We start from the raw sequence: 13,332 nt of genomic DNA, 5'->3' as shown, positions 1-13,332 counted from the left end.
GGGGGGGGGCGGCGAGGGTCCGCAGCGCTGCTTCCTCCGAGCTCCGAGTTGGGGCTTCGAGAAAGGAGGCAGAATTAGCCAAACAAGATAATGAAGGTTGCTCATAATGGTTTTTACTGTGGGGAAAATTAACCAGTTGCTAATAATTGTATGGTCTCTAGGCCAGACGGTCCCTTTGATAAGTTAACATGTACTCCCTTTATGCTCCTGGTAGGGGGTAAACAAATGCCTGAACAAATACAAATACACATAAACACAAATGTGGAGAATAGCAGTATATGTCTTAGATCCAGATAATAAGTGTGGGTATTGTTATTTAGATGGCGCATACTGGGACACTTATCTTTTAGTACACTCCATTTTCTAACTGAATGCAGTGCTAATCGTGGGATTGAAAGCTATTGTAATTGTGTACCCATCTAAATGCTGACAAGAATATACAATTACATTGTTTGGAATTGAGTTTAATGTTCGCTGAATTTTATTAGCATTTATATTTACTTATGCATTAAAATTCTACACAAAAAGAGGTCAGAATACAAGAGTTATAAATATCAGACCCATCCACACCCTCGCTGCGCTTTTCCTGAAAATACTGAACAAATATATTTTATTTTATTTTATTTTTAAAGGAAGTGATAGAATCTGAAATGAGCAAATAATGGGTTTCCATTCTAAGCAATGCCTTTTCTCCCTCTGGATTTTGCAATCTTTTAAAGCTTTTTTCATACCCAACTTTTTATTATTATTTATAATGTGCATGTTACCGGAAAATCTTTCCACAGTATGCTTACCACCACACGATGTTTAAACACACATTATAAAGTGGATGTAATTGTAAACACTCAGAGGGATATAATTACATGTAGCAGATTTAGGAGCTAATTCTTTGCTTCTCTCTCTCTCTTCCCCCCCCCTCTCTCTCTCTTTACTCTGCATTTTATCAACATAATTATTTTTTTGACTGCAGACTAACACCCAGAAATTGACAGGCATCCATTATAGGCAGCAACTTGTTCACCAAATTGAAAAACAATGAACTGCAGGTTTATATGTGCCCATTGTCATACAGAATTACCGGGGCTTTGTTCCACAAGAGGAAAAAGCTAATGGTTTTGAAACAGCAGGTGACAAAACACATTCTTTTTTTTTCCCCCTTTTTTTTTTCCCCTCCCCTCTTATCAGTTTGTTGATGAAGTCATTACGAACTGGGGGCCAGAATAGGGTTGGCCTTATTTTTAGCAGATAGACTTTTAATGAGTTCTATTGTGGAGACAGTCATGTTGATTTGCTTACATTTTTTTTCCCCCCCCTTCACTCAGAAACTCCCAGTATTGAAAAGCTACTATCAAAGGACTGGAAAGACAAGCTTCTTGCCATGGGATCAGGGAACTTTGGAGAAATAAAAGGTAATGCTGTTTCTGTGCTAAAGCAAATTGAGAATGAATATACAGCTATCACTGGCTTTATGGAACTTTGTTTGTTTGCTTCTCTTCCCCTCCCCTTGAAACACTGTAATTTGGCGCTTAAATTAAATGTATGCTCTCCATCTGTGATAATACAAATAAATGAAATGGTATGTTGCCCTAAGTGAATGAACTTACGTCAAGCTTTTGTTGCATATATCGTTCTGTGTATAAGAGGACACATCCTATTGCTGGATTGGAAAAAAAAGTCAATTCACATATCAAACACAGGCTTGTGTGGGATCAGAGTATAGCAGAGCTCAGCTTCTGAAATCTGAGGGTGATCAGAAGTCCTTGTTAATTTTTGGACAGATTTTGATGATGTAGTTTTTTTGACTTTTCTGCGTACAGGAGGGAAAAAAAAAAAAAAGAGCAAAGTTTGTGTAATGATACCTCTAGGTACCGAAATTAGCCAGTGCAGATTTTAAAAGACAGTGTACAACATCTGTGCACTAAAGCATGTTCTTTTAAAGCCGTGCTCCAGAAGGAAAATGACAAAATTTGACCACTCTCCAGCAGCAGTAGCTTCTGCTTTGCCAAGATATTTCCCCATTTTATGTATGTGAGGTCATTTTAGGGAACCTGTAGTTGTTTGTTTTCGTGTAATTTAATATTTTTATAGTTCTTCTTCAGTGCTTGTGATGAGGAACCAAGTCAAAATGTATGTGTGTCAAAAATTTTAGTTTCCAGAGCAGCCATTGTCACTCTGAAAAGAAACAGTGACTCTGATTCTTCTCCCATTTATATCAGTGTACATCTGGAGTAGCAAAATCTAAGCCAATGTTGTTTCGGAAATTTGAAAGTAGAATGAGATTAAAATTAAACCCTTCTTTTATGTTTATAAACTAGGTTTCATTTCTCTCCATTATTTTTGGTTTGTTTGCTTACTAATGGTGTTCCTGATACCGAGATCCTCGTTCAGGCAGCCTCCCAAACCCCGTGCCTGACAGGTTTAAGGGCCTTCTGCACAAGAGATGGGCAGTATTCAGTAAAGGATACCACAAGACATGCTCTCAGAGGTTAATGTATTGGTATGCGTGCAAAGACAATGTTATTTTAATTATATGTGCCTTCCAGCTTGTCACCGATAAGCCACCAGCATTAGTTTGTGCTAGTCCACTGACTTACGCAAGTAGGAAAGTATGCCACTTGCTTCCCCTAGCTTCTCCCTAAGAGGCTGTAATTCAAAAATATATATTCATTACATATGTAGAATAACTTTATAACAGAAGAGAGTGCTTCGGCCCCAAATAGGCTGAGATATTATTATAACAGAGGGCCAAACCCTGGGTTCTTTATTTCCGCTGAGCACGTTTTCTCCACGTGCGTAAAGCAACAGGTCGTAAAGAGGTAGGGTAGCCACTGGGCTTCTCTGCGAGTGCTGGTTTTTAAAAGCATATAGTTTGAAAGTAACATCACCGCCTGCCATGAACTGCTGCATCTTTAAGATGCCCAAAGTAGACAGGCGGCTTTCATACCCGCTTTTGGGTGTGTATCCCAGCAGTTCTTGCATGTAGTTTGGAGCCTCTTTAACCCTTGGTATGCTGGAGCCCTGAGAAGGACTCGCAGTGATTCACCTCTGCCTTTGGACTCGGTAAAGCTGCTCTGAAAAGTGCAGCGCGCCGAGAAGGCGGTCTGTTCCCAGTCCCTATGATCTTGTTCTGTTGGAGGGCAATCTTTTTTCTCCCTTCCTCTCTTCCCCTTTCACAAGCTAAACTTGAAAGCGGCAGCAGCAGCTATATGCTAGCACGAAAGAAATTCAACAGTCCTTTCAGTCTTGCCTGGGGGGAGGATGGGGAGCAACAGCAGAGCCTCAAAGAAGAGTTTGCTTTGCTTTAATTTTTGTTTTTTAGCTTCATATTTTGAACACAAGTCGAGTTATTGTTCTGTAGCTCTGTTCAAAAGCCTCACATCTGAGGCTTTTTAGTGCAACTGTGGTGTCTATGGTTGGGGGCATGGTTATTAGGTGTTTGGATCAGGTTTGGCAGTAAGCTGTGAAAACAGGCACTGGTTTATTTTTCCTACTGACTGCCGTGACAGTTGCAATTATTGTCCATTGTTCCTAGGTGGCTAGAAAGGAGGGAGGATACAATAGAGCATTGCCCTCTGGGGGTAAATGAATTTGACTTACAGGTTCTTGGGGGGTCAGGCAGGCCGATTATTTAGCGCCCAGGAATGCGGTTTTCATGGCACCGCCGGCCATGAGCGGCCAAGGAACAATGGCTCAGCTGTACTGCAGCTGTATTTAGCCAGGCAACATGAAAGGTGTGCAAGTTGAGCTGCTTTATACTTGCTTACGCGTGTACAAACACACATATATTATGCTGGAAAATGTTTTTGTCCGTCTGTAGGAACGTAGGGTTATTAAGTTTTCCAGTTGTGATTTTTTAATTAACTTCCCTCTGTATTTGGCCTGGCAGCTGCATTTTTTTTTTCCTCATTTCTCTATTAGTGATATTTGGAAACCCCGCGCAAGTAGTGTCTTATTATTAATACACCCTGGAATGCGGACAGCACTAGAAGCTGTACTGCCCAACTGTCTTATGCACTGAATAGTTTTTTCCATTTAACTGTTCAAAATTTCATTGTGTTTTTCATTAGATCTGGGGGAGTTTTAGTACGTCATGTGCTAAAGTCTCAGCACTAGGCTACATATTGTTAATGCCCAAGTCTGTGTTATTACCATTGAGTTTTATTCTCTGGGAGAGATTAAAAGAAAGGGAGATGAAGCGGAAGACTTTATTTTCTATTAGTGTTATTTCTTTTAAGTTAGAAAGCAGTAATATTTTATTAAAGATAGGGGAGTTGGTGAATGGCTGGAAGTCACCAGACTCCCACGTTTTGTACTCGGTCATTCCTCTTAGCTGCTTTGTTACTTTCGGCAGCTACTTTAAGCCCCCCTTTCTTCATCTGCATGCCTGTAAAAATGGGAGAACCATCACGGAGTATCTGCAGAGGTCTAGCTGCAAACTTCAAGATCAGAGTTAGAATGATCTATATATGTCCAGTTACTAATGGAAAAGGAAATGTAGTATTTCATTCCAGGGCTTGACTGAAAGGTACTGTAATGGAATACTCTTATACTTAAAATGGGGCAAAATCTTGAACCTTTCATGTCTGTAGAAATTTTAACTCAGATGCCTCGCTTTGTTTAGAGAGGTAGTCTGGGGCTAAATAAAGTTTGGCACTGCAGATTTCTTAAGAAATTTTGTTTTGGAATCCATGGAATTTTTACTCTGTTCAAAACGAGTCAGTCTGCAGTAAAGCCTACAAAACAAAACATGCCGTTAAATTGAAATATTTTAAAATAAAGCTGTAGAACTGTGTATTGAATTGGTTAAAGCCTGTTCAAACTTACTTATATCCATCATATTCAAGAACAGGGCTCAAAAGGCCTCTGGATTATTCATGGATAATGCAGTTTATTGGATTCAGTGGAGCAGAGAGAACTTCAGGTCTCTAACTGATCATCTGCAGGAAGGAAAATTATACCCCCTTTCTGCTTTCAGCATAGCCACCTGATATCTGTGCATTGCAGGGTGAAAGTGGTTGCTTTCCTCCAAAGCAACGTTACCAACTGCGGCCGATGCAGCATGTAGGGCGGGCCGTTGATAGGAAAAGGTGCAAGAAGTGTATTTCCATGCTCTTCAATGTCAGCGGCCATCCCTATACTTAGAAAATGAACATGACATTTCTGTTTCACTGGTGCTGGGCCTCCTCTGAGCAGACTCCGGGAACGGTGCTGGCCCCCCGGGTGGCCAGGTGCCTTAGGAGGTGAGGTGCGCAGTCCTGCTAACGCTGGTGTGAGTGAAGCAGCTTTAACCATGATGAGAGCTCTTTTTAAAACTTCCTTGGTGTACACAAAGCCTTTCTGCTAATCTTGTCCATCTCTCGCTTATCGAGAGTTGTCAAGAAATAATAATACATATTTTATATGTTCTCCACTTAGCTGATTTTGAATAGGTGTGTGGAACAAAAGTCTGAACTGACTTTTGTTCCTAATCTTTCTGCATTGGTCTTCTGTTGAAGTGAAGGCATTGTTAACAATGATTGCGCCTGAATCTCCCAAGAAAGACTGGGCAAGCCTGAACCTGATATTTTTTTTTCGCTGTTTGAAAATCCTTTTCTGTTGTACAGGTTGGTTCCTAACCAACTCAGGTGAAGTGTTTTCTGCATTCGCTGTGAAAGGGATCATCATTAGGGTGAAATCAGCTCTTCGTTGTATCCACTTAAATCTAGGTGACTCCAAAGACTGTACTGGAGTAACCACAGGTTTATATTTGAAAGCAAGATTAGCCCACCAACCCTAGTCTTTAATGCACGATAACACAGCCATTTGTTTTGTGTGAGAAACTGGGTTCCAAGTTACGTGCAGTATCAGTGCAGGTATTACACCAAGCTGTGTTTGATGTGCGCTAGAGCTGTGTTTGCTGAAGACTCTGATTTTGCTTATATGTTCGGAAGGTGGGGCATGGGAGAGTACGCAGTGAACGGTCTTATGACTGCCAATAATGGATAAAGGGAAATAATCCATTCAGCGATACTATAGCTCATCAGAGCCCATGAATTAAAGACATATGTTATGTAGATTCAATGTATGGATTAAAACGGATAATCTGGTAGGTGACACACAGAATCTTGAGATAAGTGGGCTATGCAGATTCGGTATATGGATTGTGACGGATAATTCCATTTAAGTAATGCTGGACAAGTTGAAGACAAGTAAGCTTCGGGTAGCGCTCAGGTTATGTGCAGTAATCCAGTGAGTGACACTTTGGATCGCATAATCTGTAAACTGAAGACAAGGAAACTGGGGATTCTGCATTTAGATGTGGACAGGAGGAAGGAGGGGGAAGGGGGAGAGAGATTATTCGTGGGGAATACACTGGGTTTAAACCTTTGACTAATAGAACACAGATCCCCAGGAGATGTGTGAAAGCTGCACACTTTCTTAGGAGCTGTGTGAAGTTTGCATTTGCAAATTAATGGTTGAAAAACGTTTACAAACTTGTGTCAGATGTGGACGTTTTGCATTATTTTTTGTGGCTAGTATTGTATTTGGAGTGGGGAGAGAAGGAGGGTGAGAGAGTCATAAATGAAGGAGGTAAGAGATGTCTGGTTGTCGGCTTTTAACTGTGATAAATTCAATATTTATTGCAACCTACTTAGTGTCTTCTTCTCTGTGTTTATTTTTTGGGGGTGTTTTAATAGTAGCAAATTGCTGACAGCTTTAGTCCTTTGTTAATACTTCCAAAGTGCTGGCGGGGGGGGATCCTGCGCAGTGGCATGCAGGGGAACCTAAGTTTTGAGAGGAAATTTGGCAGCTGCTGGAATAGTGGAGGTTGATCACAATGCAATATGATACTCTCAGGCTGCAGAGAAGTAGACAGTGCCAATTGAGCCACACCAACGCAGAACTTCTTTCAGGCCAAATGAAAGCCTGAGATGGAGACTGTGACTGGATGGAGCTGCTCCTATATGACCCTAGAACGGGAGGTTAGTTGAGGGTAGTATCTGTGGAAGGAGGGTTGGAGGAATCTTTTTTAAAGCATGTAAAATGCAAAAAACACGTGAATTTGTGAAAAAGCAGCAAATTTGGGCTGTTGCAGATTTGTATTTTTTTTTACATAAAGGTACTTAATTTGATCAGAAAATAATCAAGTTCTATTTAAATCAAATACAACTTTTATGTTTAGGAAGTGATTATTAATAGAGAAAATAGAATAAAATCAAACTAGTAAGTAGCAAATGCCAATGGCTTTGTTTTGTTTGAACATACGGAGGCCAAACTACTATATTTAAAAATCGTTCGGAGGGTTGGATGACAAAAGGGACCTAAAGCAGTTCTTTGTACTAAAATTACCTGAAAGATGTGCTGATAGAGATGAATGTTGCTGAGCTGCAACTACCAGTTTGTCAAAACAAAGCAAATATACATACACATGCATATTTTTTACTGTTTTTCCTGCTGCTGCATAAAATTCCAGCAGCAAATGCTATTTCTCTAGCCTAGTTCTAGCTTGTTGTCTAGACAGTAAAACAATGAATAACCTCTGAGAAATAGTCTCAATACAAATGTTGTCTATTCCTTTTGTAACCTTGACAATAAGTTGCTAACCTGGTTGAATACCAAGCTTTGTTTGCAGTCTACTGTACCAAAACTTTTTCTGACAGCAAATAAAGAATACTCAGTGACAACTTCTTTCCAGCGTTGCGAAACAGTAATGTGCTGGTCTGTTATAGAGCAGACGGCTAAGTTTTTGTCCCCACAGAATATTAATTCTTGAGGGTAGTAATGGCAAAAGATGGTAATTGTTCATCATTTGTTTTTATTCATTCTGCAAAGTCTTCCACTGAAACCTAAAAGATTAAGACTGTCCGTATGCTGAAATAAATAACTTCCTTCTAGCTTGCTGTTCTAAAAAGGATTTTTGTTTTTCAAACAGAGAAGATTCATTGCATAAATCTGTAGTTACAGGGAAATCAGTCTGAATTCTGGGCTTTTCTTTCCTTATTTCTTTTTCTGGTGGCTGTGTCTTGCTGAGTAAAAAGCAGTCAAAGTTTTCTTTTATTATGCTGACTTCCCATATCAATCAGATGAAGTAATTTAATTTAGCTAGGTGGGTAGTTGTAAGTGATGGCAGTCATTGTGTAGTAAAGTTGGCTTAAATACTTAATGAAAAATGCCAATTTTTAGATGTTTATGTCCTGACAGCTCCAAGATTTACTGGCCTGAAAAGCTACATGCCAGTCCATAATAAAACACTCTCTGAGGTATTGATTTGGGAAGCATCAAGGAAGTTTGCACACGTGCACAAGCCCATACCCACACCCACCCACCAATATAACCAGCAAGTACGTAATTTAAAGTATATACTCATTGCTTGGTCACAAATATTTGACATTTCTGTTCAAAGACAGAGGAAAGAAGAGTTTAAATTCTGAACTTACCTCAGCCAGTTAGATCTGTTTATCAGACTTTGTTTCCTGAAGGCACGTAACATCAGCTCCCCATTGCCTCACATATACAACTTCGGGTGACGTCAGCAGCGCGGCCGTCTGTGCAGCAGGGGGAGAATACTCCTCTTCAAAATTACTGTGTTATAAATAGATTTTGGGGGGGGGGGTATGACAAAGATTAGTTTGCTTTTAAGTAGAAGACGACTAGGTGGCCTGTCTATTTTACTTTCCTGATTTCCTTACTAAGCACAGTAATGTTGGGTTTGGATTTCTAACGTGGCAGAGCAAAGGTAAAACTGGGGTGGGGAGTGGAGAAATTAAAATAGTTGACAATGGGATGAGAATGAAACTCAAGATACTGGAATAAAACCCTCAAGAAAAGATACTTATTTTATGGACTGCTGATGTTTCTATTTTTCCTTTGGATATAATAATGTTAGTGCCAGTAGGAGTTTAATTCTTCTGAGGACAGCTTAGTTAACAGGCTGTTCAGTTTGAAAAACCTCCTTCTCGGCTCTTTTTCAGTTTTGTATGAAAACTGTTACGTCCCTAGCTTAACAAATCACACTGAAAAAACACACCACTGCAGGAAATACTTGGAGGTGACTCAGTTTTTAGCTGATGTGGGGGCTGTAGTTATGGTCTCATTACACTGTTGTTCTATCAGAGTAAAGTTACACAGAAACTGTGTCGTGGCATGGTTCTGTTGCTTGGTTAGTTGGATGGCGTCAACAATTGTTTCATTCATAGGGTCCCTTTGGCTAGAACCCTACCTGGTATCAAATTGGGTCAAGCAAAGATTTAATTAATCTGTTTTAATGTGTATCCCTGTTAAAGTCAGTGAGGACATTCTTGGCCTTAGTGAAATAATTCTAGTGGTGACTTCAGCGAGGCCAGCAATAAAATGGCTTACGGCACGTAAAGTTAAGAATGACTTAAGGCAAGTTGCTAAAAACTTCATGCCTTAGTTTTCTCTTAAAAAGAGTAACGCATACCACTACCTTTCTACCTGCTCAAAGTCTTTAAGAAGATCAATTAGCTAATGCTTTGAAATTAAAAAATGCTCTATACTGAATGCTCTAATTATTATTATACATCTTAACATTATTTGAATACGGAGTACTTCAAAATATTCTTATTTCCATTTAATGCTTCCCCCCCCCCCAAAGCTTTGCAGATACAGGAGGATTTTTTTTTCTTTTGTAACCATAGTTAATGATATGAATTTAATACAATATTATTGTGTCTTCCAGGCTTTGTACTTGCACATTGTTTTCTTTGATTTTTGTTTGAAAGACGGATACTGACAGTTCAAAAGCTATTTACGTAATTACTTTGATAGTAAACTGACTCGGGGGATAAATTTCACTGTCTGTATGGGTGTGCTTGAGTGTGCACGTGAGCACCCCTGATTGATAACAGTCCTAGCAGTTTAATTGAGATATGTTAGAGGGATTGAGGACAGCCTTGCCACGTCCCTGCCCCTTGCAGAACACGCTGGCTGCTGCATGGCTGCAAGTGGATCTGTAGGCTGGCTGCAAGCAAACATTCTCATTGCTTGAGCATTCGCAGCAAAAGCTTAAAATGACTGTTAACGAAAATATTGGCTTTCCTAATTTCTCATTTACATTCTCATTCTGTCTAATAAATTATAATAAAGTATTTACTGTTTTGATCGCAAAAGCGGTTTCTCTGCCTTTTTTTTTGCTTTGGTTCTGTTTTGGGTGGATATGCCAAGGTTTCTCCTGCTCGTTTTCTCACTTTAAGTGTGTCATTTGGTCATATTGGTGTCTTCATTCTAATGTTTATTAAAATGTTACTGTCACTGCCAGTCTGAGACTGTGAATCAGAACTAAGAATGTGTAATAGTTTATTTCACATTTGAGTAAATTTCTTTTACTACTTAAACACTATTATGGATAGTGTTGATCTGAGATGAAGTTTAGGTTTGGCGATACAGAATGCCACTAATTTGAGTCTTCTTTTATTGCCATCTGCTGTGGGTGTTGCATCCACAAACATGGGTTTTTTTTCTTTCTGAATCTCTTTTTGTGGTGATAGAGAATAAGCTGACGCATCTGGAAAGCATCTTTTCTTGGGCCATTCACTATATCAACCCATAGTGTATACTTTGATGCTCTCTTGCCTGAGTTGTTTTGATAAGTTGTGAAAAATCCACATTTTGCCATGGCAGTGATCAAGTACAGAGAGAACAGTATGAGCACCTACTGCAATCTCCTGAAAGGCAGGTGGCCTGGTGGTTAAAAGCTGTGTTAAACATAAACTGTGCAATATCTATTTGTTGTGGATCTGACGGTAATTAAGAGTAATTTTTGAGACAGCCATTGATGTAAGCCGCTGTCCTTTTACTCCTCACTCAATACCTGTGTGAATTGGTCTAGCTTGCTGTCAAGTTGTACACTGCAATAATGGGCACTTGTTTTTTCTCCCAGCCATGCTGCATGGCTAGCGTGAAAGCACTGCAACCATACAGATAACTCTGTGCAGAGCACGGGCCAGCTCCAGAACCATTCACAACTCTGTACTACTTGGAGCAGCTCTAAGTGAGTTTAATAACGAAGCAGCTGAAGGTAGCTGCTGGGGCTGGTGGCTTACGCTTACTGAGGTTTGCACTGCCTCCCAAGTTCTAGCAGTGTTAGCAGCCGCGGGGATAGTTCATTAATTCCGAAGTAGTGTGATTTAAGCAACTGTCTACGCGGTTGGTGTTATAGTTACTTAAAATACTAACGTGTTTTGCCCTGTAAGCTGCAGAATTCTTAAATGGAAATCCTTCAGCTGCCAAGACAATTCACACGATGATAAAGGTTTTGATCTCATGCAGGTTAACAGAGAGAAAATAGTGGTGATAGGACAGACGTCCACCATCCTTGCCTACCCACAATCTACAGCATCTAGAAAGGGATACAAAAATGGCAACTGGTGCTCTATCTCTGCAGCGCGTTCTAATATGGCAGAAAAAATTCCCATCATTGAATGTACTTACATAGTACATTCAACAACTGTTGCCCTCAGCTCGCTATAACATAAGTAACGTCAAGTATCCTTTGGCCTTCATTTGTTATGCAAACTAAGTAATTTATGAATGGCAACTGTGAAATGGCAGGTTTGTTGGCCATTGCCACGAAAGAAATTATAGAAAAGGTGCGCTAGGTAATAAGGGTAACATGAAAAATACCAAACTTAAACTAAATGCAAACACTTTACGTTATGGTCAGGACAGTCTGATTCAAGTACTTTTCTTCTCTTTAATTTTCACACTTTTATAAGCCACCAGTTGTCTGCAAGAAACCTCAAAACTACCTGTGATTGATCATCAGTGGGCCTTATATGGATACATGGGTAAGGCAAGAGGAAATCTACCCCAAAACTCACCGTCTCCCAGTAGACCTACACATCTGATCTCTCTTGCCTGTGGTTTTGTGCAGATCACTTGAGAATATGGCTATCCGAGTACTTATTTTGCAAGGAATGGTACCTTAAAGAATTGAAATTATAATTAAGTATTAATGAAGTTATTGGAAGGATGGGCTAATCACATGAAAATATAGTGTCTACTAAGCCATGTTTTCTAGAAAGTATTCTCCAACAAAAGTGTTTTTTTTTAAAGTTGGCAGTGGTAAATTCTCCCTTTCAGTTCATTAGCAAACTAAAATTGCTCAAGAAATAAAATGCAAGAAGGCTGCCTTTTGTCAGACTACTTCCACTCCAGTTTATAAACCAAAGGCATTATGTATTGTACTTACTAAGTTAGTACATAAAGCACCCGCTTTGCCCACCTCAAAGTTTCTTTAAAAACTGAGTAATAGTAAAGAGATTGAGTTTAGTGGATTTGTCCCCAGCTGCACTGCTGCCGTGGGCCTGCAACTCTGGTGTCTGCACTGGCTCTTCGTTACCCTTAGTTCATCCAGACTTTCCTCTTGTTCCTGCCATTTAAATAAAGATGTTGTTTTTCCAGGGAAGAAGTTTTTTTCTCCTCTCTAGGTAAATCAGATTAAAGAAGAAACTGCGGTAGGCGGATGGCCCCGCGGTTGTGCAGTTTTTTCGTGTCGCGGTCAGGGCGGTGGCACGTGGAGCATTTTGCTCGCTCTCTTGGGAAGCGCAGCCTGAGCTCCGGAGCACAGGGCTGGATATCAACATTTCTTTTTCTGCCGCTGTTGGTAACTAACTCTGTGACCCCTCTGTCTGTCGGTTTACACATATGGAAACATTTTTCCACCTTTCAAAGGTGTGGTGGGGATTAATTTAACTTTACAAAGTGCTTTTTGATTCCCAACTGAAAGCTACTGTAGGAGCTCAAAATACACTGATGAACCAGTACTGGCTGAAGATCTTTGATGCGTGTCAGCGTATTTGTCAAACAGTTTATTTGACAGTGGTTTCTTTTTGCTTACTCTAACTTCAGGACTAAGCCAATCCTGTGTATGCCTTCTCTCTAGTTTTTCTCCTTCTCTCTCTTGCACACACCGATCAAGTTTAGAATAAAATATCTGCTGAATAAATAATTAAAATATTTAGGTTTCAAATGTTTCAGTGTGCCCTGCATGTTATACTGCCAGTATCAGTATACTGGTAGTCTTCATTAGATGAGCATTACAGTAAACCAACGTGCTGGCTGCAGATAGGACAAGGAAGGGGCTGCTTCTAGAATAATTCTTCTGTGCCACTTGGACACATTGCACCCTTTTTCCTAGGGAAAAACAAATGAAAGATGGGAGAGTGGCAGTAGACATTTCTGATTAATTGCATGGCCAGGTGGCAAATGCATTACTTGTAGCAGCTCTCTGTCTCCAATGTTTGAAATAAAAATCATAAGTTGAAAGTGTTTTCTTCAGCAGTGTTAGTATTTTAGCACTGGCTTCCATTCTTTCTCACAGCTTTTAACAGA

At 39.9% G+C, this 13,332-nt stretch overlaps 1 protein-coding gene across 4 annotated transcripts in view; it reads left to right on the top strand.

The window, feature by feature from the left end:
* Nucleotides 1–13,332, top strand: part of SOX5 (SRY (sex determining region Y)-box 5) — a 291,777-nt gene that overhangs the window by 131,796 nt on the left and 146,649 nt on the right. For all 4 annotated transcript variants that reach the window (XM_010566092.1, XM_010566093.1, XM_010566095.1 and 1 more), the window contains one exon: nt 1,323–1,409. In XM_010566092.1, coding sequence (XP_010564394.1) covers nt 1,323–1,409 — 87 coding nt within the window. The remainder of the gene's footprint in view (nt 1–1,322; nt 1,410–13,332) is intronic.

Source organism: Haliaeetus leucocephalus, unplaced genomic scaffold, assembly GCF_000737465.1.
Source record: "Haliaeetus leucocephalus isolate CR32 unplaced genomic scaffold, Haliaeetus_leucocephalus-4.0 Scaffold206, whole genome shotgun sequence".
NCBI classification, from domain to species: domain Eukaryota; kingdom Metazoa; phylum Chordata; class Aves; order Accipitriformes; family Accipitridae; genus Haliaeetus; species Haliaeetus leucocephalus.
The sequence above is the reverse complement of the archived record's forward strand: the minus strand, read 5'-3'. Positions and strand labels throughout refer to the sequence as shown.